At 39.4% G+C, this 14,873-nt stretch overlaps 1 protein-coding gene across 1 annotated transcript in view; it reads left to right on the forward strand.

Annotated features, from left to right (window-relative positions):
- LOC117506145 (phospholipid transfer protein-like) overlaps positions 1 to 14,022 on the forward strand; it is a gene marked incomplete at both ends in the record, with an annotated part of 37,046 nt that extends 23,024 nt beyond the window's left edge. The window contains one exon of the mRNA XM_034165647.1: positions 13,905 to 14,022. Within this exon, the coding sequence (XP_034021538.1) occupies positions 13,905 to 14,022 (118 nt within the window). The remainder of the gene's footprint in view (positions 1 to 13,904) is intronic.
- Positions 14,023 to 14,873: the final 851 nt, after the last annotated feature.

The raw sequence follows: 14,873 nt of genomic DNA on the forward strand, positions 1-14,873 counted from the left end.
TAGCTGCAGCATTTTGAATTAACTGAAGGCTTTTTAGGGAACTTTTAGGACAACCTGATAATAATGAATTACAATAGTCCAGCCTAGAGGAAATAAATGCATGAATTAATTATTCAGCATCACTCTGAGACAAGACCTTTCTGATTTTAGAGATATTTCGTAAATGCAAAAAAGCAGTCCTACATATTTGTTTAATATGCGCTTTGAATGACATATCCTGATCAAAAATGACTCCAAGATTTCTCACAGTATTACTAGAGGTCAGGGTAATGCCATCCAGAGTAAGGATCTGGTTAGACACCATGTTTCTAAGATTTGTGGGGCCAAGTACAATAACTTGGTGTGTGTCCTCTGGCTTCATGGATAGATAAAGCTGGGTATCATCTGCGTAACAATGAAAATTTAAGCAATACCGTCTAATAATACTGCCTAAGGGAAGCATGTATAAAGTGAATAAAATTGGTCCTAGCACAGAACCTTGTGGAACTCCATAATTAACTTTAGTCTGTGAAGAAGATTCCCCATTTACATGAACAAATTGTAATCTATTAGACAAATATGATTCAAACCATCGCAGCGCAGTGCCTTTAATACCTATGGCATGCTCTAATCTCTGTAATAAAATTTTATGGTCAACAGTATCAAAAGCAGCACTGAGGTCTAACAGAACAAGCACAGAGATGAGTCCACTGTCCGAGGCCATAAGAAGATCATTTGTAACCTTCACTAATGCTGTTTCTGTACTATGATGAATTCTAAAACCTGACTGAAACTCTTCAAATAGACCATTCCTCTGCAGGTGATCAGTTAGCTGTTTTACAACTACCCTTTCAAGAATTTTTGAGAGAAAAGGAAGGTTGGAGATTGGCCTATAATTAGCTAAGATAGCTGGGTCAAGTGATGGCTTTTTAAGTAATGGTTTAATTACTGCCACCTTAAAAGCCTGTGGTACATAGCCAACTAACAAAGATAGATTGATCATATTTAAGATCGAAGCATTAAATAATGGTAGGGCTTCCTTGAGCAGCCTGGTAGGAATGGGGTCTAATAAACATGTTGATGGTTTGGATGAAGTAACTAATGAAAATAACTCAGACAGAACAATCGGAGAGAAAGAGTCTAACCAAATACCGGCATCACTGAAAGCAGCCAAAGATAACGATACGTCTTTGGGATGGTTATGTGTAATTTTTTCTCTAATAGTTAAAATTTTGTTAGCAAAGAAAGTCATGAAGTCATTACTAGTTAAAGTTAATGGAATACTCAGCTCAATAGAGCTCTGACTCTTTGTCAGCCTGGCTACAGTGCTGAAAAGAAACCTGGGGTTGTTCTTATTTTCTTCAATTAGTGATGAGTAGAAAGATGTCCTAGCTTTACGGAGGGCTTTTTTATAGAGCAACAGACTCTTTTTCCAGGCTAAGTGAAGATCTTCTAAATTAGTGAGACGCCATTTCCTCTCCAACTTACGGGTTATCTGCTTTAAGCTACGAGTTTGTGAGTTATACCACTGGAGTCAGGCACTTCTGATTTAAAGCTCTCTTTTTTAGAGGAGCTACAGCATCCAAAGTTGTCTTCAATGAGGATGTAAAACTATTGACGAGATACTCTATCTCACTTACAGAGTTTAGGTAGCTACTCTGCACTGTGTTGGTATATGGCATAAGAGAACATAAAGAAGGAATCATATCCTTAAACCTAGTTACAGCGCTTTCTGAAAGACTTCTAGTGTAATGAAACTTATTCCCCACTGCTGGGTAGTCCATCAGAGTAAATGTAAATGTTATTAAGAAATGATCAGACAGAAGGGAGTTTTCAGGGAATACTGTTAAGTCTTCTATTTCCATACCATAAGTCAGAACAAGATCTAAGATATGATTAAAGTGGTGGGTGGACTCATTTACTTTTTGAGCAAAGCCAATAGAGTCTAATAATAGATTAAATGCAGTGTTGAGGCTGTCATTCTCAGCATCTGTGTGGATGTTAAAATCGCCCACTATAATTATCTTATCTGAGCTAAGCACTAAGTCAGACAAAAGGTCTGAAAATTCACAGAGAAACTCACAGTAACGACCAGGTGGACGATAGATAATAACAAATAAAACTGTTTTTTGGGACTTCCAATTTGGATGGACAAGACTAAGAGTCAAGCTTTCAAATGAATTAAAGCTCTGTCTGGGTTTTTGATTAATTAATAAGCTGGAATGGAAGATTGCTGCTAATCCTTCGCCTCGGCCCGTGCTACGAGCATTCTGACAGTTAGTGTGACTCGGGGGTGTTGACTCATTTAAACTAACATATTCATCCTGCTGTAACCAGGTTTCTGTTAGGCAGAATAAATCAATATGTTGATCAATTATTATATCATTTACCAACAGGGACTTAGAAGAGAGAGACCTAATGTTTAATAGACCACATTTAACTGTTTTAGTCTGTGGTGCAGTTGAAGGTGCTATATTATTTTTTCTTTTTGAATTTTTATGCTTAAATAGATTTTTACTGGTTATTGGTAGTCTGGGAGCAGGCACCGTCTCTACGGGGATGGGGTAATGAGGGGATGGCAGCGGGAGAGAAGCTGCAGAGAGGTGTGTAAGACTACAACTCTGCTTCCTGGTCCCAACCCTGGATAGTCACGGTTTGGAGGATTTAAGAAAATTGGCCAGATTTCTAGAAATGAGAGCTGCTCCATCCAAAGTGGGATGGATGCCGCTTCTCCTAACAAGACCAGGTTTTCCCCAGAAGCTTTGCCAATTATCTATGAAGCCCACCTCATTTATTGGACACCACTCAGACAGCCAGCAATTCAAGGAGAACATGCGGCTAAACATGTCACTCCCGGTCTGATTGGGGAGGGGCCCAGAGAAAACTACAGAGTCCGACATTGTTTTTGCAAAGTTACACACCGATTTAATGTTAATTTTAGTGACCTCCGATTGGCGTAACCGGGTGTCATTACTGCCGACGTGAATTACAATCTTACCAAATTTACGCTTAGCCTTAGCCAGCAGTTTCAAATTTCCTTCAATGTCGCCTGCTCTGGCCCCCGGAAGACAATTGACTATGGTTGCTGGTGTCGCTAACTTCACATTTCGCAAAACAGAGTCGCCAATAACCAGAGTTTGATCCTCGGCGGGTGTGTCGTCGAGTGGGGAAAAACGGTTAGAGATGTGAACGGGTTGGTGGTGTACACGGGGCTTCTGTTTAGGGCTACGCTTCCTCCTCACAGTCACCCAGTCGGCCTGCTTTCCCGGCTGCTCGGGATCTGCCAGAGGGTAACTAACGGCGGCTAAGCTACCTTGGTCCGCACCGACTACAGGGGCCTGGCTAGCTGTAGAATTTTCCACGGTGCGGAGCCGAGTCTCCAATTCGCCCAGCCTGGCCTCCAAAGCTACGAATAAGCTACACTTATTACAAGTACCGTTACTGCTAAAGGAGGCCGAGGAATAACTAAACATTTCACACCCAGAGCAGAAAAGTGCAGGAGAGACAGGAGAAGCCGCCATGCTAAATCGGCTAAGAGCTAGTAGCTACGCTAAGCTAGCGGATTCCTAAAAACACGCAAAGTGAATAATGTGTAAATAATTTAGAGGTGATTCAGCAGAAGGAGTGCTTTAGTTAAGGCACGTAAAGATTACACTGGGAAACAAATCGTAATCTAGATAACTAGATCAATCTAACTGCGCAGATTAAACAGCTAACAGATACAGCAAAACACCGCTGTGTTCCGGAACAGGAAGTGATACAATACCGCAGTGAGAGCCAACCACCAGTAGAGGCAAGCAAGGAGTGACGGATTTCCATATAGATGCTGAGAATAGCCTCAACACTGCATTTAATCTATTATTAGACTCAATTGGCTTCACTCAACCACTTTAATCATATCTTAGATCTTGTTCTGACTTATGGTATGGAAATTGAAGACTTAACAGTATTCCCTGAAAACTCCCTTCTGTCTGACCATTTCTTAATAACATTTACATTTACTCTGATGGACTACCCAGCAGTGGGGAATAAGTTTCATTACACTAGAAGTCTTTCAGAAAGCGCTGTAACTAGGTTTAAGGATATGATTCCTTCTTTATGTTCTCTAATGCCATATACCAACACAGTGCAGAGTAGCTACCTAAACTCTGTAAGTGAGATAGAGTATCTCGTCAATAGTTTTACATCCTCTTTGAGGACAACTTTGGATGCTGTAGCTCCTCTGAAAAAGAGAGCCTTAAATCAGAAGTGCCTGACTCTGTGGTATAACTCACAAACTCACAGCTGAAAGCAGATTTCCCGTAAGTTGGAGAGGAAATGGCGTCTCACTAATTTAGAAGATCTTCATTTAGCCTGGAAAAAGAGTCTGTTGCTCTATAAAAAAGCCCTCCGTAAAGCTAGGACATCTTACTACTCATCACTTATTGAAGAAAATAAGAACAACCCCAGGTTTCTTTTCAGCACTGTAGCCAGGCTGACAAAGAGTCGGAGCTCTATTGAGCCGAGTATTCCTTTAACTTTAACTAGTAATGACTTCATGACTTTCTTTGCTAATAAAATTTTAACTATTAGAGAAAAAAATACTCATAACCATCCCAAAGACATATCGTTATCTTTGGCTGCTTTCAGTGATGCCGGTATTTGGTTAGACTCTTTCTCTCCGATTGTTCTGAGTTATTTTCATTAGTTACTTCCTCCAAACCATCAACATGTCTATTAGACCCCATTCCTACCAGGCTGCTCAAGGAAGCCCTACCATTAATTAATGCTTCAATCTTAAATATGATCAATCTATCTTTATTAGTTGGCTATGTACCACAGGCTTTTAAGGTGGCAGTAATTAAACCATTACTTAAAAAGCCATCACGGACTTCCGGTGACGTCATGGATGCAGCGGTAGCAAAGTAACGGAGCTCCGCCGGACATAAAAGAAAATAAAGGTGACAACTATAATAATTCGACGCTGAAACGTTAGAAACAGAATACTAAAACATGAGTTCCTCTGCGGGACAAAGAAGACAGGAGAAACTTGACCCCACGCGAGGAAAAGACGATAACAAGCTGAACCCGCCGAGCCCAACTAGCAAGAATTCGGCTAGTAGCAGCATAAATCAACCAGATACAATGGTACTGGAAGAACTGAGAAAACTTCGAAAAGAAAACCAAGACGGACACAGTCAAACTAAACTGTCTCTTAACCGTGTGGAACAATCTATTTCCGATTTAAAAAACCAACTGGCTGAACACGAACAACAAATGGGGAGGTTGGAGGAGAGAATTAGCACGGTGGAGGACACAGAGACGCGTCACCACAGAGCACTGAGGTATTTGCTGCACCGCGATATTGAGCTTACAGCAAAGTGTGATGACCTCCAAAACAGATTGAGAAGAAACAATATCAGGATCTTTCAAATCCCAGAGGATAGTGAAGGAGGGGATGTAGCTGGCTTTGTTAAAGACTTGCTCCTGAAAGAGCTTAAACTACCACCAAACTTAGACATAAAAATCGAAAGGGCACACCGCTCCCTGGCGGCCAAACCCAAGGATCCAACAGCCCCACCGAGGTCGATAATAGTGAGATTCCTGGATGCAGCGGTAAAGGACACGATTATAAAGCAGGCATGGAGCCAGGGGAAGGTGGTCTACCAAGGTAAAAGGATTTACTTCGACCAGGACTATTCTCCCGATCTGCAACAGAAACGAATGAGGGTCCTTGAAGTTATCAAACAACTTAAAAAGAAGAACATCCAGGCAAAGTGTGTGTACCCGGCACAACTGAAAATTAAGCTGAGCACCGGAGAGAAGACGTTCAGATCACTAATGAGCGCTGCCACATTGCTGAAGGAGCTGGGGATCGAGGGGCGATACGAGGAGAAGGAACGCATTGAGGAAGAACTGAAGGATGGATGGAGGAGCAAAGAAAAGAGAAGGAGAGGGATGCCTTTGTCTTCAGCTGATCTCAAAACCTTTCTGCAAGGAGAAGACTGAAGGGTCCCTACCATTAAGGTGGACAATAAGCATATTCTAACTAGCATAGAGATAAGGTTTCTGGACTTATAGTAGATACATCTAACGGACTTAAAGGAACACAACAAGCGTCACTATGTTCTATGATTTGAGTATATTTTGTTGTCACAAAACAAGGATATATGATAGATGGTCCAAGGCGGATACGCTGACCCTGTGAGTGGTATACACTCTGCTGGACCTCTCTTACAGTTTAGTGTAACATTGGTCACATTTGCATTGTATGTACTTTTTTCCACAGAGAAGGTAGGTCACACCTCTCTGCCCCAATACCAACGGGGATCTGACATGGTCATAGCTCAGCCGATATGTCAGATTGATGTAGTGGAAGCATTTTTTTCTTTTTCTTATGTTCTTTGTGTTTTGGTTCTCTTGACATACATAACTGATATCACTTGGTTGGGGGTTAACTTCAATATGATGTTTAAGGGTGAACAGATAGAGAATTATATGGTGAGACTCTATGGGGACTATGACTGAGTTGAATTTCATAAGTTATAATATAAGAGGAATCAACAACCAGATCAAGAGGAAAAAAATTCTGGGACAATTAAAGAAACTACATTGCTCTGTTGCTCTGATACAGGAAACACACCTATCAACGGTGGAGCATTTAAAATTGAAGAGAGAATGAGTAGATCAGGTTTATAGCTCATCATGCGAGAGAGCAAAGAAGAGAGGGGTTGCCATATTGTTTCACAAATCTGTGTACTATAATAATGAGAAACTCTTTCAAGATGAGGAAGGAAGGTATGTGATGGTGATAGGCACGATTGCAGGAAAGAAAATAACTATAGTTAATGTGTACGCCCCAAATGAAGACTGTCCACATTTTATTAAAAAAATAACAGCTTTATTAGCGGAGAAAAGCGAGGGGATCATACTGATAGGGGGTGATTTTAACTGCACTCTAAATTCAAAGCTAGATAGGCTACCTAAAATAAGATTATCTCAATCCAAAATGGCTAAGGGGCTGACGGACATGATGAAAGAACTGGGCCTCGTAGATATTTGGCGCCAACTTCACCCTAATGAGAGAGACTTTACGTTTATGTCTCAAGCACACGGAAGCTATTCGAGGATAGACTTCTTCTGCTTATCAAAAACCGAATTCCACAGGGTAAAAGAGTGTACAATTGAACCAATAACTATTTCGGATCATGGCCCTGTGACCATGAAAATTAACCTGGGAGCAGAAAACTACTTTAAACACTGGAGACTTAATGTTTCATTATTAACGGACTCAAATATTAGACAAGAAATACAAAAAGCTCTGACTGAATACTTTGCTATTAATGATGATGGTAGTGTTTCACCCTCAGTTGTATGGGATGCCAGTAAAGTCACAATTAGAGGGAAGATTATATCAATCAACTTCAACTTTTTTTTTATATAGCGCCAAATCACAACAAACAGTTGCCCCAAGGCGCTTTATATTGTAAGGCAAGGCCATATAATAATTATGAAAAACCCCAATTATATCTATAGGATCTAGAATAAAGAAGCAAAGGCATGTAAAACAACAAGGATTGGAAGCAGAAATAAAAAAATTAACAGGGGAACACAAACAATATGGAAATAAAGACACCCTTGACAAAATAAAAAAGGTTAGACAACAATTAGATGAACTTTTGACATATAAGGCAGAGGGAGCTCTTAGATACACCAACAGAAAATACTATGAAATGGGTAATAAAGCCAGTAGGCTACTGGCTTTCCAACTTAGAAAAACCCAATCTAACCACGCAGTCCCTAAGATAAGGAACCCAGAAACTAACCAGATAGAAACCGACCCAATTAAAATATCAGACTCCTTTGCAACATATTACAAACAATTATATAGGACAGATGAATCAGAATCTAGGAGACAGGAGAGCGTAGAATTCTTAAAGCCACTTAAATTGAATAAACTAACAAGTGAGGAAGCAGAACTATTAATAAAACCTATTACAGAAAATGAAATTAAAGAATCTATTACTAAACTGAAAATAATAAATCACCAGGAACAGATGGTTTCTCAGGTGAATATTATAAAATATTTATGAAGGAACTCACTCCTGTATTATGTAAAGTATACAATTACGCACTGAAATCAGGAAATCCCCCAAATTCATGGTCAGAAGCCATGATAACGGTTATACATAAGGAGGGAAAGGATCCTCTTCAGTGTGCTAGTTACCGCCCAATAAGCCTTTTGTGTGTGGATTATAAAATCCTGACCTCTATATTAGTTACCAGAATTCAAAAAAATATTAAGAAATTAATACACCCAGAACAAACGGGGTTCATACCAGGACGTCATGGAACAAATAACATTAGAAGAGCCCTGAATTTGCAAACAATTGCAGCAAGGGAGAAACAATCGTCGATGCTTCTCGGTTTAGATGCGGAGAAAGCATTTGATCGAGTTGACTGGATATTTTTGAGACAGACATTGTTAGAAATGGGTTTTGGAAAAGAATTTGTGACATGGATTAGTCTTCTATATAAAGAACCTCGTTCCAAAGTAAGAGTCAATGGCCATTGCTCTAGCTCCTTCAGGATTGAGCGAGGTGTGAGACAGGGAGACTCATTATCTCCCATTTTATTTGCCTTAAGTATTGAACCTCTGGCAGAGGCAATACGCCAAAACACGCAGATCCAAGGGATAGCAGATGAAGGAGGGACAATCCACAAAATAGCCTTATTCGTGGATGATATTTTGCTCTTTATAAAAAACCCTGTCCTTTCCATTCCCACACTTATAAAATGCTTGCATAAATACGGGTCAGTATCGGGATACAAAATTAATGAGACTAAATCAGAAGCTATGATGATCTCGGGTACTTGGCCTACACAATTGAATGATAGTGTCTCCTTTCACTGGTCCAAACAAGGATTCAGATATCTAGGAGTTATTCTTACACCCAACTCCACTCAATTGTTTGAGGCCAACTATAACAAATTAATTAGACAATTAAAGAAAGATGTGACACGTTGGGAGGTGCTTCCCCTGTCTTTATTTGGTAGAGTAGAGACAATAAAAATGAACCTACTGCCCAGACTTCTTTTTTTGTTCCAATCCCTCCCAATAAGAGTACCTGCTTCCACCTTAAAAATGTTAGATAAACTAATATCAACATTTATTTGGCAAAGGAAGAGGCCGAGGATAAAATTGAAATGCCTCCATCTGCCTAATGATAGAGGAGGACTGAGTTTACCAAATTTTAAAAACTACTATTGGGCAGCACAAATAAATGCAATTGTGGCATGGCTTAGAAATGATCAGGAAACAATATGGACTCAGATAGAGCAAAATTCAACTGAGGGTGTTCCTTTATCAATACTATCCTTTATGGACACAAAGTCAGTCAAAAAGATTAAATTAAAGAATGAATGGATAAAATACACCTTAAAAATTTGGACAACAGTTAAAAAAGCGCTTGGGGGGCCTCAGTCAATCTCAAGGGCTATGCCTATAGTAGGAAATATTGATTTTCCCCCTTCGATGTGGGACAATGGGTTTAGAAGATGGGCAGAAAAAGGCCTCCATATAATTAACCAACTTTTTACAGAAACAGAACTCAAATCCTTCTCCCAACTTCGAGAGCAATTTGACCTTCCGTCGAATGACTTCTATAGATATCTTCAGATTAGGCATTATATTACAAGCCACAAAGAAAAGGAAATGATTAGTGAAGCCCCAAATGAGATGGAGGAGTATTTTATCAGCATTGTGGAAAAACACTTTCCAACAAAAAGACATATATCTAATATATACAAAAGGTTGAAAACAGACACTCTACAAAACACAAACTATATCAAAGAAAAATGGGAGATGGAAATGAATATAATAATTGAAGATTCCACATGGAATGATATATGTATAGGTTGCCATAAGGGAATTAACAGCCAATTGTGGAAGGAATTCGACTGGAAAGCGAAAACTAGATATTTTTATACCCCTCTTATCACCTCTTCATTTGCAGAGAAACCTACCACAGCACTCTGTTGGAGGAACTGTGGAAATATAGGAGATACAACACATATTTTTTGGGATTGTCCGGTAATAAAGGAATATTGGGACAACATTAAAAAAGAGATAGACACTATTCTAGGAATAAATATTACCCCAGAACCTATGTTGTTCCTACTGGGAGTTATTCCTAGAGACCTATATAATACTAATCAGCGATACATATTGAGGATCCTCTTGCTGATAGCAAAGAAAATGATTACGGTAAATTGGAAAGAGGTAAAACCGCCAACTATAGAACAATGGAAACAGAAACTGAAAAATGTGTACATAATGGAGCGGCTGACGTGCAAATCTCCAGCTATCTATGGACATCTTTGAACAAAAATGGACATGCATCTTGAGATACGTGGAGGTTTGACGAGAAATGTAACAAAATATTACCTCCCCATTAGATTGTGAAAAGTTTACCCTAGACACCATGTATAGACTCTATTCACTATACCCCTAAATCATATATGTATGGAGTGTACCCTCTTATTTTAAGGGAAATGAGATGTCAAGAATTGTTCTGTTCAATGTTTTAAACGGCTAAATAAAAAGTTCAAAAACAAAAAAAGCCATCACTTGACCCAGCTATCTTAGCTAATTATAGGCCAATCTCCAACCTTCCTTTTCTCTCAAAAATTCTTGAAAGGGTAGTTGTAAAACAGCTAACTGATCATCTGCAGAGGAGTGGTCTATTTGAAGAGTTTCAGTCAGGTTTTAGAATTCATCATAGTACAGAAACAGCATTAGTGAAGGTTACAAATGATCTTCTTATGGCCTCAGACAGTGGACTCATCTCTGCTTGTTCTGTTAGACCTCAGTGCTGCTTTTGATACTGTTGACCATAAAATTTTATTACAGAGATTAGAGCATGCTATAGGTATTAAAGGCACTGCGCTGCGGTGGTTTGAATCATATTTATCTAATAGATTACAATTTGTTCATGTAAATGGGGAATCTTCTTCACAGACTACGGTTAATTATGGAGTTCCACAAGGTTCTGTGCTAGGACCAATTTTATTCACTTTATACATGTTTCCCTTTGGCAGTATTATTAGACAGCATTGCTTAAATTTTCATTGTTACGCAGATGATACCCAGCTTTATCTATCCATGAAGCCAGAGGACACACACCAATTAGCTAAACTGCAGGATTGTTTTACAGACATAAAGACATGGATGACCTCTAATTTCCTGCTTTTAAACTCAGATGAAACTGAAGTTATTGTACTTGGCCCCACAAATCTTAGAAACATGGTGTCTAACCAGATCCTTACTCTGGATGGCATTTGCGCAATATCTCTAAAATTAGAAAGGTCTTGTCTCAGAGTGATGCTGAAAAACTAATTCATGCATTTATTTCCTCTAGGCTGGACTATTGTAATTCATTATTATCAGGTTGTCCTAATAGTTCCCTGAAAAGCCTTCAATTAATTCAAAATGCTGCAGCTAGAGTACTGTCAGGGACTAGAAGGAGAAAGCATATCTCACCCATATTGGCCTCTCTTCATTGGCTTCCTGTTAATTCTAGAATAGAATTTAAAATTCTTCTTCTTACTTATAAGGTTTTGAATAATCAGGTCCCATCTTATCTTAGGGACCTCATAGTACCATATCACCCCAATAGAGCGCTTCGCTCTCAGACTGCAGGCTTACTTGTAGTTCCTAGGGTTTTTAAGAGTAGAATGGGAGGCAGAGCCTTCAGCTTTCAGGCTCCTCTCCTCTGGAACCAGCTCCCAATTCGGATCAGGGAGACAAACACCCTCTCTACTTTTAAGATTAGGCTTAAAACTTTCCTTTTTGCTAAAGCTTATAGTTAGGGCTGGATCAGGTGACCCTGAACCATCCCTTAGTTATGCTGGTATAGACTTAGATGCACCACTCTGCATTTAATCATTAGTGATTGATCTCTGCTCTCTTCCACAGCATGTCTTTTTCCTGGTTTTCTCCCTCAGCCCCAAGCAGTTCCAGCAGAAGACTGCCCCTCCCTGAGCCTGGTTCTGTTGGAGGTTTCTTCCTGTTAAAAGGGAGTTTTTCCTTCCCACTGTCGCCAAGTGCTTGCTCACAGGGGGTCGTTTTGACCGTTGGGGTTTTTCTGTAATTATTGTATGGCTTTGCCTTACAATATAAAGTGCCTTGGGGCAGCTGTTTGTTGTGATTTGGCGCTATATAAATAAAATTGATTGATTGATTGATTGATGATCAATAGTTAGATCATTAATCAACAATGATTTTGAGGACAGTGATCTTATGTTAATGAGACCCAGACTAAGGACTACAAGGCTCCTTGTAAATACATGTATCTATTCTTATTTGTCTTTTTATATTTACTTTTATACCTTTGTACTATGGGAGTTGTCTTTTAATTTCATTGTACCTTGTGTATAATGATAATAAAAAGCATTCTATTCTCTCTCTCTCTCTCTCTCTCTCTCTCTCTCTCTCTATCTATCTATCTATATATATATATACGAGGTCTGTGATGAAAAAAGCGGTCCTTTTTATTTTTTTCAAAAAATAAATGGATTTGATTCATATGTTTTTATGTCAGACAAGCTTGAACTCTGCGCATGCGTGAGTTTTTTCACGCGTGTCGGTGACGTCATTCGCCTGTGGGCAGGCCTTGAGTGAGGAGTGCTCCACCCCACCCATTGGAATCTCTTTGTCTGAATAGCCACTGCGGACGGTGCGCGTTGCTTTATCAACATTTTTTCTGGACCTGTGAGGAATATCCGAGTGGACACTATTCGAGAAATTAAGCTGGTTTTCGATGAAAGGTTTAACGGCTGATGAGAGATTATGGAGTGTTTCTGTCACTGTAAGGACTTCCCACGGAGCGGGACGTCGTGTAGCGCTTCCAGGTGCCGTCGTCAGCCTGTTTCGAGCTGAAAACATCCTAATTTAAGGCTTAATTCACCCAGGACGTCGTGAGAGAACAGAGAAGATTCAGAAGAGGCCGGCATGAGGACTTTATGCGGACATTCCACTGTTTAAGGACATTTTGTAATGAAAGACGTGCGCGCAAATCTGTGTGCACCGCGACAGGAAAAACACCTCCGTGTTGAAAACCATTTGTAAAATTCAGGCGGCTTTTGATGGCTTTCAACAAGTGAGTAACTGAGAAATTGTTTAACAGCTTGGGCATGTTCCAACTTGCCCATTAAGGTTTCCAACAGAGGTGTTTTTCCTGTCGCAACCCCCGCGGTCGGGTCTGGCCCAACATGCGACTCTGCCCGCACATTCTTTCATTACAAAATGTCCGTTAACAATGGAATGTCCGAATAAACTCCTCATGCCGACTTCTTCTGAAAGTTCTTTGTTCTCTGACGACTTACTGGGTCAACAGAGCCTGAAATGTGGAAGTTTTCAACTTGAAACGGCGAGACGCTGCCGCCTTGAAGCGCAGATCGCCGTCAGGCACCGTGGGTCGTCCTTAAAGCAACACTACCAGACCAAAATCTCTCATCAGCCGTTAAAACTTTTACCGAAAACCAGCTGAATTTATTGAATGGTGTCCACTCAGTTGTGCCTTACAGTTTTTGAAAAAATTTTTATCAAACAAAGCAGCAGTCTCTGAGCCATTCCTAAACAATGAAAAAACGACGAGAGGGTGGGCCACTCCTCACTCAAAGACTGCCCACAGGCGAATGACGTAACCAACAGGCGTGAAAAAACTCTCGCATGCCCACGAGGGTTCAAGCATGTCTGATGTAATCACACGTGATTCAAATCCATATGGTTTTTGAAAAAAATAAAAAGGTCCGTTATTTTTATCACAGACCTCGTATATATATATATATATATATATATATATATATATATGCATCCACACAATAAAGTGTTCCAATGCCAAACCAGACCCAGCTTCACAACAGATACATTAATTGTGTTTCAGACTGGACAAAGAGAGGAGTTCAGATTCCGCTAGCTGATGGGATGGATTTCATTGAGGAAGTGGTTGAATATCACAATGTAAGTTATGTTACATTTTTAATATCAACATACAATATAATGTATTTATTCCATGTATACCCGGGTGTGTAGTTGAAGCTGAGGGTTCGGGGGCTGCTTAGGCTTCTACCCCACTTAAGCTTTTGCTTTTTTTTTTGCTCATAAAGGGCCTTCTTTGGTGTTTTTTAAACTTCAAAATGTAATCAGAAATTATTCTTCAACTAAAAAAAAATTGTAATGATTTTCTGTAGTAAACTGCTGTGTATAAATTAGCTCCTGTGCAGCTGCACACATTTCAACACTCTTCCATGTTTTAGTCTGATGCCTTGTTTCTTTTAGCTTTAAAGTAAGGCTGTAACATAGTTAATGTGTTTTCCAGCTTAATCTATCTTCAATATGAACACCAAGAAATTTTGTATCTGTTACAATTTCAATTTCAATATCATGTAATAGATTTTTGCTCAAGTTCCTGGACTTATTCCCAAACCCTAACACTTAGTTTTACCAAAATGGAGCGATAATTTATTTAAATCAAACTACTGTTTACATTTATGTAATTCGTTCTTTATCTTGTCCATGATTTGTCCCAAATGATCCCCACTACAAAACACAGTCATATCATCCACAAATAAAATACATCTTACATACTTTGAAACCAAACATATCTGATTAACATACAAAAGAAACAACAGTGGCCCAAGGACTGAACCCTGGGGCACCCCACAAGTAATCTTCAAAAATTCGGAATTTGTCCCACCATAGTGGATACACTGATACCTACTATATAAGTAGCTCTCTATCCAGTCATCCAGTCTGCTATAGCTTTGTTTTCTTTAACAATTGTGTCAGCATTTGTATAAAAATAGGCAGGATATTCTTTAACAACTTTTTTCTTATTTATGATTTCATTTAA

The sequence above is a fragment of the Thalassophryne amazonica genome, unplaced genomic scaffold (genome assembly GCF_902500255.1).
Source record: "Thalassophryne amazonica unplaced genomic scaffold, fThaAma1.1, whole genome shotgun sequence".
In the NCBI taxonomy this organism is placed as follows: Eukaryota; Metazoa; Chordata; class Actinopteri; order Batrachoidiformes; family Batrachoididae; genus Thalassophryne; species Thalassophryne amazonica.